The following is a 16,071-nucleotide window of genomic DNA, read 5'->3' as shown; positions in this document are numbered from 1 at the left end:
AATGTCTTACCTGGAAGTTTTTAATGGTTTATAAAAGAGGGATATTTTCTCTCTTGAGTATAAAATCATAAAATATGAGATTGGTCTCTTGACTCTTTATAAAGTTGTCTTTGTAACCATAGGAGCAGAGGGGCAGAGGGGAGTTATTTTATATTCCCTTAAATACAAGACAAAAATTATATATAACCTTGGGAAATACTAGAGTCTCAAAGGTCTCACCTGGAAGTTTTTAAAGGTTTATAAAAGAGGGATATTTTATCTTGAGAATGAAAGGGATTAGGCTAAAACATCTATGTTTACATCCAATAACTGCAGAAGTAATTCACTAAGAAACTTCCTTCATTTTGGACCACTGACTTTGACTCTTATAATAAGAGGAATAGGATTCACCACATAGCTTTACCGTGAATAACATAGTCCGATTCTCTTCGATGTCCGTCGGCTGCACGATATTGTGCCCACCTATGAGATGGCTCTGAATGTCATTTTCCTCAAAAGAGCCACCAAAAAAGCTGCTGCTTCTGTGGCCCACATCCTGAAACTCCTTCCTGAAAGCCAAAGAACGCAGTCCGGGTTGAGACAAAGATTTCCTCATGGGTTTTCGCTCCTGTTCCACGTTGCCCCCTGGTTGGAAGACAGAGCGGAACTTATCGGTGAGGGAAAACCCTCCGGGATTATTTGGAGCTGCAGAGTTCTGGGATGGCAGTTCCAGCTCTGCCTTTCTGCTGCAGCTGACATGGTTAAATTTCTCGATACATTCATCGATGAGCGCCGGAGGGGCCTTTTTGTGGGCCACCGTCACTCGTCCACAGAACAGCACTTCAAACTTTTTGGCAAAAGTGTCATCGAATTCGGATTGAGAGTGAAATTCTTCCTGACGAGCAATCTTCCCAGCTTGTCTAATGGAGCTAATGATCTCAGGCACCTGGGGGAAAATAAGGAATTCAGATTTTACATTTGACCATGTTTATTATATAGAACCTCTCATGTAAAGAGAATGCAGGGAGGTAATCAAATGTGTTCTCCTCAAATGCTCAAGGTTAAATATTTTTTTAAAGATTGAGAGAAGGGAAAGAGAAAGGGAAGGGAGGGAGGAAATAAGGGATGGAAAGGAGGGAGAAAGAGAAGGGATGGAAAGGAGGGAGAGAGAGAAGGGAGGGAGGGAAGGAGAGAGGAAGGAAGGAAAGAAGGAAGGAAGGAAGGGAGAGAAGGAGGGAGAGAGGGAGGAGATTTCGAAGGTTCTATTTTTTCTTATTACAGTCTTCTTCTCATATAAAATACAAGTATTGTATATGTCAGGATTTGTGAATTCCTTTGCCTAAGGCGAATAAGTCATCCTTAGAGTTAGAGTAATAGTATACTTACCTCAGTAAGATAATTCTGTTCACCCTGACTCACCATTACATTATTAAAACACTAAGAATTCTATTACCAATGGTATATTTTCCCAGAAAAATCCTCATATTGTTCTTCTTGCAGCACAAAGAGTCCCAAATTAAAATATCTTACAATTTTTATTTGGTTCAAAACTATTTGTCCTTTTCTTCCCTGAGGTGTACTGGATTTTCTGCTCTGTTCTTTATTTCTTTATATTGGAGTAGCCCATCCACCCAGATTACAATCAGAAACTAAGAGACCTTACCCAAAAGACCTGTGGTCACTTTGACAAACAGTCCCCAAGGGGAAGTTCACAAAGAGCAAAATTCAATTTTCTCAGGCACCATTTGTTTTGCCCTTAAGGGGATATGCTTCGCTGAGGCCGTCATGTCTACATCTGTTCATCTCTTCTCAGCATGAAATTCCAATCAGACATTTCAAAAAGATGATGCAGAAATAAAGATGAATATATGGCAATACATAAGATGAATGGGAGCATTAATAATACACATCACATCAGTGAAATAAATACTTCCGCCATCTGTGAAATAACTCAGATGATAGATTGCCAAACCATAGTCAGGGAAAAATACTGCATAATTTAGGTTTCCATTTACTGCCTCTATAAACAGGAAAGTTATGTAAGGTAACAACTAAAGTCTATCAAGGAAAGGCTCTCTTGTTATGAAAGAGGCAAAACCAATGGATAATTGTGCCTTTTTTTTTTTTTTTTTTTTGGCCACTAAGAAAAAAAACAAATTAGGGAAATGGAGAGAGACATGCAGTGCTTACAATGGCTTGGGCTACAATAATAAGAGGTTACTCAGGAAATATACCATTAGAAAAGATGGGCTAGTCTCCTAAAGGGACAGAGGGATAGGAAACCAAGTCCTGCATTGGTACCCCAAGAATATAAAAAGACCAAGAAGAAAGCTCCCGCAGAGCTGCTCCAAGAAACTCAAGAGCAAATCCTGCACAGGATAACAAAGTGTGGATGGGTTTCAATCCCCGCCAACAAGAACTCAAATTGAAGGAAAGCATTTCCTCACTAAAATACTAAAGAAGTTCATTTCAATTCAAAAACTCCTCCCCGGAAGTACAAAAAGTTATCTGGTTAAGAAAATGAAATAGAAAGAGGCAAAATTTTCCACAGTCATGTCAAAGATCAATCTATAGACTGAGGAGCTACTTTAACAACAATAAAAACAATTTTTGCAGTCTCAAACCTCAATCTCCTGAGCACTCAGGATATGATAAATTATTTTTTATTTAACAATTAATGTCCTAGGTAATTATCTATTATGTAAATTATTATAAATTCTTCCCACTTTTTTTTAACTTTGTAGAACACTATTTCTGACATACACTTTTCAACTATATATTTTTAAAAAAAAAAACTATTTTCTGAAGAAAGCTAAGCCTAAAAAATGTAATTTTTTTTAAAAATCAGAATTTTAGTATGCTCTAGGAATAGTGTGACAAATATTCTGGGATGGTATGATGTACTTTGTATTATGCAATATGCACCCGCTGGAAGCCAATAAAACATTACATATAGAAGGAACTCTGGACAGTCTAGACCACAAGACAGTCCTGTGAGATTTTATTTCTATCATTGCAGTGACTCATCTTGGACTTGGAAAAAAGCAGTCTCTCACACTGTGTTTCTTTAAAATTCTGGCAAGATTTTTATGTCTAATGAATGCTTTGTGGCACGGAGTAATGAAAGAAAAAGAAAGGAGGAGGAGGAAACAATGAATAAATGAGAAATGAGGAAAAAAATGGCCTGTTTATCTGCTGAACTTTGCCACTTTTCAGCAAAGTGAAAATCATATTATCAGCAAGTCATGTGAATCTTTCTTTCTAGTTACTGACCTTGATCTTCCAGAGCACATTTTACAAAGCTGCTTCTACCTGTCTTTGCGGGTTCCTAATATTTGTTCCTAATACTGTCTAGAATCCTGATGTATCTGAATTTGGTAAAAGTAAAGAACACTTTTTTTGTACATCAAAAAACATAAAAATCACATGAGCTGAGTTTATGATGCCTTCAGAATGGATTAGTATAAAAATGGAACACAAAACATGGCGGTCTTTAAGTAACTCCTTTCATGTGGAAGGAGGAGGAATAATTCTCTCATGAAGGGGAGATTCCCATATCAAAACCCTCCTCAAAATCCACCTCCTAGATGACGAAAGGGACCAAGGTCAGAGGGCACGCCAGTCTTGGGACTGTCGGGCCCAGGCTGGGAAGGGCGGTGTGGCCTGGGTCCAAAGTCATCCCCTCTTGGCAGCAGCGCTGAGAGCCGGCGGTTTTCCTTCAGGTCAGTACACGACACGGCTCAAGAAGATTACTATTGTCACAGAACAACCTGTTCCACTCAGAAGCACCCAGGAAGGGTGCTCCATGCCATAAAAGGGAGAAGGAGGTTTAAAGACCTCTGGCAGATGAAAGTGAGGAATAGTTTGAAGCCAAGTGGTACATTGTAAAACAGCTTCCTTAAGCAAGGTTCAGGATCTCAGAGTACTATCGCATCAACAGATCCAGAACATGGGGTGCTCTCAGCACCCCCCACAGCTGCAAGTCCACTGACAAATGTCTTATCGATATGGCGTGGCCAAAGTTTCTGCTGGAGTTGAGGAGCTCACTATCCCCTCTTCCTCCTAATTCTGCACTCTGTGTGCCTGATGATGGAATGAATTAAAAAATTCAGAAATGGCATTTAATACAAAGGAAATTAATCAAGGCCTGATGAGGGTCCTGTGGATTCCAAAGGCAGCTAAACACTAAAACTAGAAATAATGCAAGAAAAGTAGCTGAACACAGAAAACAAAATATCAAAAGACTCCATGTCTCCTTCATTTAAAAATAATAAGTTAAATAAAAACCTGTGCTGCAAAGACATACAGGTCTTAAATTCAATAAGCCCAATGATAAAGAAATTCTGTCAGCTACCATTAAGAAAGACCTTTAAACACAAGGAGAAGCAAATTTGAATAACCCAAGACTGTTGGGCACCTACCAAAAACCACAAGTGAACTCTGAAAATGGCAGAAGATGCACGATACTCATTATTTTTAAAGGCCTTCACTACAAAGGGCCACCCAAACATCAGCAAAGTCCTCTCTCTGCTAAAAGCACAATTGTTGATCACATCCTGATTCGATTTTGATCATCTTAGTCTTGTTTAGCTGAAATGGCCAAACTGCCTTAGAGTTTATGACACAGAAGGACAGCAAAACCGCATGGAATGGCACAGCCTCAAGAGTTTGGGGAGAAGCATCTGACAAGAGGATGGGTACCACTGCGTGGCCGGAAGGTCAACCCAAGAGGCCCAGGACGGTACCAAGAATAAATTCTGATGATCCTGACAAGGAAGGAAATGGCTGTCTAGCCCATATCACTCCAACTATTTCATAAGGATAGTATTCACTCATCCAATTTATTTAGAAGCATTTATTAAATGCCTGCTACGTGACAGACACTTTTATTTATTTTGAGGACACAAAAACTTACATGAAATCAGAGCGAAAAGTGTTTTCTAAAAAATCTAGGTAAACTATGTGAATTAATAAAAGCAAAAAATATTTAAGTGAGTGATATATGCTTGGCAATGCATTTAGCGTTATAAAAATATTCATGATAGATTTCTGCCAAATGCTCTGTTGAAAATTAGGAAAACTATATGAATGAAGGGAAAAGGGAAGGGAAGGAGATGGGGGAGAGGGAGGAGGAAGGGAAGAAAGGAAGGGGAGGAAGGAAGAGAGAAAGGAAGGAAGGGAGGAAAGAAGAAAAAGAAGGGAGATATGGAAGGAAGAAGGATTTAATAACTGCTTACTGTGTACCTGGTATTATGCTAAATAGTAGAGATAAAAAAAAACATATGAGTGACTGCCAAATGTTTTACTGATATCTAGGTAAATTACATGAATTAATAAAACAATGAGAGAAGGGATGAAAGAATGAAAAATTAACAGGCTTTTGAAGTGCATACTCTATCACAGGCATTGGTAGAGATATAAAAACAAATTAACACAACCTCCCCCTCAAGCAGTACTCCTGTGTTCCTGATACACCCACTTGGAAATCTTGTCAAAGGACAAGTAGGCTTTTCATGACTGCTGTCAGCCCTCCAAGCCAGGATGCTCAAGAATCACTCACAGATCCAGATGATGCTACAATTTCCTTCTAAGATTTAACATCTTTTAACTCTCTCAGGCGAAGGTTATCCAAATAAACATTTCCAGAAACCAAATGCCTTTAGCCAGGCAGTGCTATAAAGAGATCAATTAAAGTACATTTGAATCATGGGAGCACAAACAAGTACAGGGTGTCCCTCAAGGTCCAATGCAGCTTCAAGCTATAGAATAACCTCAAAAGTATGTGCATTACAAACTTAATTTTTTTTTTAATGTTAGTTGTTTACATTCCTTTTATAATTATTTGGCTTTGTGAACTCTGAATGACAAGTTTTTCATTTGAATCCTACCAGGACATATTGAGACTGGTAGGAATTTCTCTCGGCTGGCTACAGATCTTTCCCCGTCAGAGTATTTCTTGGGAAATCATATCAGAACTTCCACGTGTATAAAAACTGAACAATTTTCAAGCCGGGATTACTAATCCTTTTGGTGGCTGAGTAACAAACCTTTCACAAAGTTTGAAAATCGGTTGCAATGATGTATAACACAGGACAGCTGTTGTACAAAATTTTAATAAGAATCCTGTCAATATTTTAAAATTTTAAATTGACCTTTCAAGTTTTGTTTTTTATAAGTTTGTGGCATGTATGCTTCCAAAACTTAAAACTGAACTAAGATTGTGGGGACATGCCTTTAAAATGATAAATATTAATTAATTAAAATTAAAAATAAAATTATAAAATGTTCCTAAGGGTAACAGAATGAATACAACCACTTCAGGCCAGAAACCCCCCCTTCCCCCATCTATCATCCCTCAAGGCACAATAATAAAAGGCAAATGTTATAGACTTGGCCCACACCTATAAGCTCTAAACAAACAAGTTACTGGTGATAAGCATGTTAAGGAAACAGACAGAATAATAAAGGCATTAATTCCTTCAATCATTTACTATGCCCCTCAAACATACCCACATATATGGGGAGGGGATACCCAGAGATGATTACAGAGGTACTTAAGACATGCTGTGTCTTCTAAGGAACTTATCCCTCAGGGGTTCACAAACATTCTAGTGAACTCACTATGTGAACAGTTCTAAGTCGGGAAGATAATATGCAACATTTCAGACTTGAAGTCAAAGGAGTGAATATTTTTCATCACAGAAAGATGTTCGATGAATCCGATTTCAAAATATTACCTTAATAAAGGTGAAGAGATCAGGAAAGTAAATACAACAGGCAGTTAATCACACTGGACGCCCAAAGCACCAGGAATGCTAAAAGTGGTTTTCAGAAAGAGCATGGGAAGGCTTTACAACTGATGAACCGAATGACCAACCACAATTACATCAGATTCACACACTTCCCACCTCCTGCCGGGACAGACCCGGGCGCAAACCGAAGTGTGTTTTTCCGAGATGTGGCCAATCAGAGAACTTACTTTTTTGTCCGACTCTCTTTTTTTCAATTCGACAAGTAAAAGACGAGGAAAACAGACAAATTCAAAAGGAGTACTAGGTGACCTCGGGGTGTATATCTAAGAGATCATAAGAAATCAGTAAGGTAACCATGTCATTAAAGTCACAATTTCCCATCTTTTAGACACCTTCCAGAACCACCTTTCAAAATGACAAGATATAAAGGAGTTGTCTTAAGGAATAGCTAACCTCTCAGGGGGCAGCACCCAGAGGGAACTCTGCAAGGCTATTACCGATCCCTTTTGGTAAAGGTAATTTCCTCACTGGGAGCTCCCCACCAGATTGAAACAATAGAGTTTGACCGAAACAAAACCAAACAAAAATCATTAAAAAAAAAAAATACTGTCACACATGTGTACATATATTGTACTTAACATATATTTTAATATATTTAACATGTATTGGTCAACCTGCCATCTGAGGGGGGGGGGAGGAGGGGAAAAATTAGAACAAAAGGTTTGGCAATTGTCAATGCTGAAAAATTACCCATGCATAGATCTGGTAAATAAAAAGCTAAAATAATAATAATAAAAAAATGCTGTCAGACTATAAAGGAAGATATCATATCTCAGGCCCAATGTGGTCCACAAGAATACAAAACTTCCACGGTGCCAATTTTACAATGTTTACTGAGCTTAAGAGCTTGATTTAGTTAATTATTTTCAATCAAATGCTTAAGTAATTTACAAAGTTTTAGAATTTAGAATTTAGTTTAGAAAGTCTTGACCTCATAGCAGAATCAACACAGCAATAGGCCCTAAAATGTCTCTCCAAATGCTCTTTCCTTGACCAAAAATCAGCAACTTCAGGAAGTTCAAACTGACTCTGAATGTTTATTTTTCTAACTCAATTTTTTTCTTTAAATCAGCACAGGATTTGGACCCAATGTTTATAAGCCACTTTGAAAAAAATATCAAAAATAGAATCAAATTATAATTCACATCTGACTGAAACGGGACACACTGTCCCCATGTTCTTTCTATATCCTGTCACCTAAAACCAGAGAAGATTATTACCACAAACTATACAAAAATAGGTAGTTGGCTTAAAAAGCACATATGTGCAGAGAGGTACTTGTAAAAGTATCTAGCATAATTCAATCTTGAAAAATGTAGCTAAGTACATATTACATGCCAGCATATTGCTAGACACCTGGAAATTTTTCAAGTGCTTTGACCATGGTGACATAGCTGGTGGGTTTTTTTTTTTTTTTTAATTTTTATTTTAATAATAGGTTATTTTCTTAATTACAGGTAAAGATGTTAGAATCACAGCACTTCTCATTGGAGGGACCCCCATTCTCTTCCAACTAACTACAGGACCCCCAAGGAGAAGGGAGTGGGTCCTCTCCGAGAGGCTCTTTCAAAAGCAGGCTCTTGGCAGCTGCCCCGAGCTCCCCCCAGTTCTGTCCTCTGGACGCTCCTGCAACCCATCCTCCTGGAACCCAGACCCTTTGGCACACTGGTAGCCCTCCGAGGATCCCTCATCTTTGTCTTTCTGCAGACTGGGTGCACAACAGGCTCCAGATGTGCCCTCTGACAGAAGCAGAATCCAGGGAGACTCGGCCCCCCATTCCCGAAGGTGCAACTTAATTCCATCTTCTCCCCCGCTGCGGCCTTGGTGGGAGCACAGAGCCTGTCAAACTCCCCAGGGCCGGCCACCCTGAAGAAAATGTAACAGGGAAATGTCTCCCAGTGTAGACTCCGGGGTAGCTCCCTGGAGGCCTCAGGGTCAGCCAGAGTCAGGATAATTCAAGTCCTTGGTCTTTAGGGGGAGAAGTGAAGGAGCCAGGTGAGCTGCCATGGGGCTTGCCAATGATGTATCCTGGATCTTGGAGCCGGAGTCTCCGGCCTCATTCCTCCCTGGCCCCTCTCACCCCACCCTCCAATCCTGGCCTATGATTAACAACTCCAAACATTGAGCCAGCACCAACTGTGAGGAGAGCCATTTTTCCAAACATGGGCTAATGGAGTCATTGTCTCACATGGAATAGGTAATTAGCATTAAGTGCTCAGTTGTCTGATTCAAGGGCACCTTTGTGGAGTTTCAGCCCTCTACCTACCACAAAAGCAAAGAATCCAGCAATGTTAACATGTGGCTTTTATGGCTCATAGCCCTACCAGGCTGAAGCCCCTTGGATTCGGCTTCTGTCCTCCCCAGGGCCGTCACCACCTGCACAGAGCACCCCCAAATCACTGAAAACTGGGGGCCGGTCACAGCTGGGCCCCTCCCCCCACACTAAAGCTGGCCCTGTCCTTGTGACTGGGGCCATCACCCTCCTGGCCTCCATATCTCTGTGAGGAGACACTGTGCTCTCAGAACTCCCCAAAAAGGAGACGGGTCTCTGGGTCTTGGAAATCGCTCCCTCTCTGCCCCAAGGTCCACCTAGGGGATTATGGACTCCCATAATCTGGGAGAATGTCCCCAGGACCCCAGGGGTCCATGGGGAGCTGACTCCAGGCTCCCCTCTAGTAGAAATCCAGGAAATCCAACCTGGTGGTCTCTTCAGCCATTGGCTCCTTGGCCACCCCTACTGGCTGCATGGTCAGGTCAGATTTCTTCTGGGCGGGGACCTGACCCATCAAGGTCACCACGTCCCTACTTTATCTCGGGGTCCAATTCTCGCTTGGAGAGCCTCCCTGGGAAGGGGCCAGCCCCTGGCCTTTAAGTAATCAGTTCTGTGTGGAATCAGGTTCTTGGGCTTCAGGCACAGGAGGCCTGATCACCAGGAAGGGGGTGTGGGTGGTCCCTAGGCCAGACTAGAGACGGGGGCCTGAGCAGAGTGGGAGCAGCGAAGCCTGGCCCTGCTGAACCAGGATTACTTACAATGTTTTAGATATCCGCTCCCCTGTCTTTGCTCCCTGAATTTACACGTTAAAGTCAAAGGGCCAACACTACGGCGGTTATTTCTGGATTCCTTCCAAGTCACCAAGAATTGGGCTTCATTTTTCCAAAGGTAAAAAAATAAGGTTTTTATTTCTCATGATAAAACAATGTGAAACAGCATATAGTTTATATGATAAAATAAACACAACACCAATATACGATAACAAAAAGAAAGCATCACTACAAGTTACTGGGTGCGGGTTACCAACAAGGGAATTGCTCCTTGCTCCAAGCTGGTCTCCCCAGAGGCCTCAGGAGCCCGGAGAAGTCAAGGCCAGAGGCGAAGCGTCCGCTCCTCCCAGCCCCCTCGGCCCCCCTCCCAAGAAGAATCTTAGATCCTATTCCGGGCCCTAACCCAGGCCCCATCCTGCTTAGAAATAACAACCACCAGCCTGGACATGGACACATGGCCACCAAGGATGCTCAGTGGGCTCGGCCTCGGGAAGAACACTGGCCCCGGATTTCAGTCCCAGTGCCAAGTGTCAGGATTCTGACCCCAGGACCCCGGCCCAGTCGCCAGCAATCCGGCTGATGCCAGGCGGCTAAGTCATGAGTCAAGGATTTCCTCTGGATAACTGAATCAAAGCACGCATTGTACGGGAACCAGTCAATTACTCTTTGGACAAGAACAAGGGGAGTAGGATTAATTGCGGACTGCCAATTGGAAACAAAGCACAGCTCTTGCCCCGCCTACAGTACACCAAATATGTCACGTGTTGGGCGCCTGATTATCACACGAGCACTCCCCTCCTCGGTGGGGGCTTTACTGGGGTCTTGCCTGGCTGGCTCCTCGGGAGGCAAGCCCCTTGTTTCCCCTTGGCTGGACCCCCAAGAAATACCTGTTGAATTGAACCAAATCCAGAGAAGGAGCCCCTTGTGTAGGAAAAACCAACCGTACTGGTAGAGACTTGGGGCCTAGTCTCTACTCTGCAAAGCTCTGGGCTTCAGTGTATTAATATTTAAAATGATTATCTCCGGTTTGAAGATTGTAAAAACAGGCAGCATACAAGAAGGAATTGCTCAAATCACCCTCTCTGACACTGGCTTTCCTTTGAAAGGTCATAGGGAGGAGAGACAAAGAGGGAAGAAATAGTGGGTGGGAGGGGGAGGAAAGAAGGGATGATTAAAGGGAGCAAAGTTCAGAGGTAAAGCCAGAGAACTCAAATTCAGAGGCGGCCAGGCTGCTCATGGCCCAGGTAACAGATGCTGGGCCTCGGCCGCATCAGGTGTAAATGGGACTTGGGTAAGTGTTCTAAGCTCCCACCGAGGAACCTTTCCCTTGTGAAACAAAGGGGCCTTTCAGGTTGCCCGCGGCCCCCGCCGGCTGGGCTTCTGGAAGGATTCAGGCAAGCTGGACTTACGGAGTCTCCAAGTGGGGCTGGCACTGCAGCTGGCAGGCCCTCAGAGCCCGTCTGCTCCAACTGCCTGCTTACAGTTTAGCAGAGAGAAGGTCCCGGGCTCCCTTCTGGGCGCTCTCAGCTCCTGACTGAGTGCTCGGGCTGCAGGGGCGTGCTTCAGCCTACAACGTAGCCTTCCCTTTTAAAACACAGGGCTACTGACAAATTACACAAATACACCAATCAATATTCCCCTCATTTTTTTTCCCCCCAAAGAAACTTCTTTACTTGACTGCTAATGCTTACAACCCATATCGTCTAGACTCTTGGAGTCTCAGGTCCCTCATCTGTAAGATGAAGGTAGCAGAGTCCCTCCAAAGACTCCCTCCAGTTCTAAATCTATGACCCATAATCTGTGATTCCTGTCCTCCAAAGAAGAGAGCTGGAATCGGGATTTGGCCTTGGGAAGAGAACTCAAATGACTAATCCAGCCTTTAATTGTGGAATCTTTTTCATTTATTTATTTTGTAGATCATTCAGAACTTTCCTTTTTTTTTTTCCTTCCATTTTTAAAATTTAAAACTTAAAACAAAATAATTTTTTAAAAAACAGAAAAAAATCAGATTCTTTTAAAAGATGCTCTAAGCTCCCCCAGCAGGCTTCAATTTCCCTAACATGCTTCTTTACAATTACAATTCATTCCTTTCCCCTAAATATATTCTTTTAAAAACACATTAGAACAGAATGATTCTGAAGCTGATCTATAAAGCGGCTTTCCCAGATATTGGCTAACAACCCACTTGGAGCCTTGGTAAGATATATGTCAACAAGCTTGTCAATTATTCAAGGTTAGTCAACCTCTCTCTTTTAAAATGTCGAAGTTTCGGTTTAACTGGCATTCAATGCATTGGGAAATAGGTGAAGATTTCAGGTAAATCAGATATCATGGTGAAAAGAAGTTTTTACCTTCTCAACTAACCTCATGTTACACATAAAAGAACAAGAATCGTTCTATTAATCAGTGCTAAGCTTCTGACTTGTCTTTCAACAATGTCATTTGTTTAACTTTTTTGTTTGTTTTGTATGTTATTTATCGTCGTTTCTTGTTAATTTATATCAGAGTTATTGTAACGTGCTCTCCTGGCAGTTACAATTACTAGTCTGTCCTAGACCCACCAGAGTACCTTTGACCACTGTCCTTTGCAGTGTGAGCTCTACCCAGCTCGCCTCCTCTGAGGCCTTCTAAGGTCTCTGGCCACAATCTCTTGAATCTATAGCTTAATAACCGGTAGCGCACTCAAGAACAGCCATGTGTAATCTTAAAAGCCTTTATTATACCTACTCACATAATGCCCTGACTGATGCCCTGACTTGTTGGTTCCCGAGTGAACACCTGGTCAGAAGACCCATGTGTTCACTACCAAAATCCTTACCTCTTTTGGCTACCCATCTTGGCTTGGCCACCCAGGCTAGGGAGCCAGAGTGAAGAGCACCAGGTTAAAGAGAGCGGTTGCTGCCTGCAGTGGGCTTACATAGGGCCTGTGAGGTCACACACACAGCCAATCAGCGAGAGAGTCACCCATTAGGAAGCTATCTCAATATGGCCAGGATCCCGCCCAAGGGCAGTCCTAATATCCACAGAAATTACTTCTGGGCCTCAATCTCCCGATGCACTGTGTCCGCCCATTTAAAGGGCCCTTACAAGTTATCATCTATGGGGCCTGCACTACTTACCAGTGCAGCTAGAAACAAATTAAAATGTAATTGGGAAAGACTTACAAAATAAATAAGAGAGAAGAATAATAAATAATAAAGCAAAGTTAATATGATTTTCTAATTCCCCACGCCACTTCCCAGAAATCCTTATGCCTGATTTAGTAACTCCCATTTGTATTTTGACTTAACAACACCAACTAAAAGAAAAAGGAGCAAATTTGAAAAAGATCTGGTTCTAAATGCGAATTCTGTTATTCCCCGGATTCATAGATGTAATTTTTGGGGATCTCGAATTTCGTCATCTATAAAATGAGAAATAATAGTAATATCCCCAATATCTTCTTTTATTCACTTAACATTTATTAAGAATCCACTATACCACATAAAGAGCACCACCTCGGTGATATCTAAAGCTTAGATAAAATGGAGTTCTTAAGCTAAATAAGCTATTATTAATAATGACTAAGATGTCAATACAGAAAAGTGGCATATTGTGCTACATGAGACCAGAGCTAAGGTCACTTCCAATTTACTGCCCAATGGCAATATCAGGGTATCAAAAGGGGCTTTGTGGACAAAGTGGCAACATTAAAAGGCCTAACTCCTGGCAGGAAACAACTTTTCAAGCTTAAAGCACTAACTGTGAGCTATCACCACCACCACCACCACCATCACCGTTCGGAAGCCTTCTCAGGATCTAATCTAGGAATAAAGGGCAGCTGCAGACAAACCATACTCCGAAACTCAGTGGCAACTTCAGTGAGTTTTCCTCCATACATTCTGGTAAAAGACCATGGCACTGCTCACCTATTTGGCCTGCACTGGCTCTCCCAACCTGCTCCCCTGCCCCCCTTCCCCAAACCAGTGAGAACTTCTACTCAGTTCTCGCCTAGGTGCTCAGGCTCTTCAGCCTCCCTCATATAAATAAATGCCCCGGTACCACTCTCCCTCGGAAGCCAGCGCACCTGCGGGGCCAGAAGGCAGGGCTGGTCTCTCCCACTAGACCTTCTCTATGCCCTCCTAACCATCTCCATTCTTCCTGACCAACACTCTCAGCTCCAGCAAAAAAAAGAAGAAAAAATATACCCCCCGTCTTTGGAAATGTCCTTCCCTCTCTACCTCCTCCATTACTGGCCATCCATTAAAGAGAATTCACAGCCATTTCTGGCCTCCACCACAGACTCCAATATGGAAACCTTCTCTGTTCCCACAGTGCTTTTTTAAGCTTTGTAATAAAAAATGACAGTGATAACCTCTGTAATAGTCATCCTGTAAGATTATCTATTACAGCTAGCTGTGCTTCAGTTGGTCCAAAAGAAGCACTAACCTGGGGCTCTGGCATGGTAAGGGTCACTGAGCAGCAGGGGGAAGGGATCAGGGCCAGGTTCCTTTCTTCAGTTCCCACTAATGAAGGTTTTCTCACAAGTCCCCAGAAGCTTAGCACGCTGCGAGGCCAGGAGGTAACAATTACAGAATGAATGAGGTCAGTCGGAGTCCTTGGGAGCTGAATCAGGAGAAGGTCAGCTGCAATAAGGTGTAAAATGTTGTATCGGGGATCCCTTTTCTCCATCAACTTCTTACTTTTTTGTAAACACTCTCATACGTGCTCTGGCAAAGAAAGTTTGCTCCTTACATCAATGGAGAAATTAGGGTCTGAAGCAAGTATGTGAGCACAGGAGTCTGCCTTCCTCTTTTCCCTTTCCAAAGATATTTTCCTAGCCAAACAGGTGCCGAACTGCAGGTGACAAGAACCTTAGCCGGGCCAGATCCTCCAGACACCCAGCTACGACACAGCAGACTCTAGCCCATGACCACTTCCAGGAGCCCTTTCTGCGCTCCTTCTCACCTCTGGTCTATGATTTCACTTTGATGCCTATCATTATCAGCATTCAAGTCTCTCTGAAGGCTTAATGAAAGTAGTTAAATAATATAGATGACAGTGAACACTTCCATGTATCTTTAGAAAAATCTTTTTAATGACAGACACCTCACGCATCTTCAATTGTCCTACTCCAGCTTCTCAGATTGAAGCTGTTAATAAATGCTGTCCTTCTATGGAAGAAATGACTCCCCCCCAAAATTAGTAACCTTATATTTCCTCCTCTAAACTGATGAGGATGTGCAGGGGTGGGAGATAGATGACTAATAAATTACTTCTGTGTCAAAAAAGGAATCTTGCAGCATTTCTACGGAAAATCCCTCAAATGTCTATTTATAAGTCAGTACTTCATTTCTGTTATTTCTGTGGAGTGGGCACTCCCTCCACTGAGTCATGAAGAACCACTTGATGGCCAAAAATCAGATGACCCATAGCCATTCTGGCGATCCAGTTGACCTCTAACAACGACACAGTCCGCACTTGAACGTTTGTCAGCTTGGAAGGACCGGGTAAATCTGGGCCCTCTCCCGTGTTATCCTTCAAGACCCCAAGCTCACGTCTTCATAAGAACACAACTTCAGCAAAGACTGGACAGAAAAGACTGGCCTTTGAAGTCAACTATGCGATAGAATCTAAAAACCAAAGGATGCTATCCTACGACCAAAAAACATTTATGTGGTCTAAGGGCTTTCTTCATCAAAGAGTAATGCATTTTCTGAGTAAAGGCCTGTCTCTCTCCATATACTGCACTGAGAAAGAACATGAGGCTTAAAACACTGTGTGAACCAAGCATAGAGGCTGGTCTCTTGCCTAAGAATACATGCTTCCATTCAATCAAGTCAACAGATCTGCCATCGCCATTAAGCAATTTCTTCCTACTACTAAAATTTCTATTTTAAACGCCTACAATCCAACTTTAAAGACTACAATTCTAAATTTATATGCTCATAACTATTTTAATACCATCAATTTTTTTTTAAAGCAATTAGTCATATCACTACAATCTGCAATAAGACACATGATAAAGAATACAATTACAGGATAAAACCAAATATTCATCAATAAACCTAACTATTCATCAATCCTAACAGACTTTTCTGGTGTTTATTAATTCATTTTATGTTAGAAATAATTTACTAGCTGTCTTCAGTAATGACTACAAATGGATAACATGTCAAAAAGCCACTTTTTGTGGGAGAAAATATTTCAATAATGTAATCTTTAGAATGCTAAGTTTCATTAGATTCAAATTTTCCTT

The 16,071-nt window shown here is 41.9% G+C and overlaps 1 protein-coding gene across 6 annotated transcripts in view; it reads right to left on the bottom strand.

Annotated features, from left to right (window-relative positions):
- The window catches only part of TBC1D1 (TBC1 domain family member 1), a 212,303-nt gene that overhangs the window by 117,621 nt on the left and 78,611 nt on the right, over positions 1-16,071 (bottom strand). For all 6 annotated transcript variants that reach the window (XM_074272353.1, XM_074272354.1, XM_074272355.1 and 3 more), the window contains one exon: positions 404-925. In XM_074272353.1, coding sequence (XP_074128454.1) covers positions 404-925 — 522 coding nt within the window. The remainder of the gene's footprint in view (positions 1-403; positions 926-16,071) is intronic.

This window comes from Sminthopsis crassicaudata, chromosome 6, assembly GCF_048593235.1.
Source record: "Sminthopsis crassicaudata isolate SCR6 chromosome 6, ASM4859323v1, whole genome shotgun sequence".
NCBI classification, from domain to species: Eukaryota; Metazoa; Chordata; class Mammalia; order Dasyuromorphia; family Dasyuridae; genus Sminthopsis; species Sminthopsis crassicaudata.
Note: the sequence above shows the minus strand (reverse complement) of the source record. Positions and strands in the feature narration are given on the sequence as shown.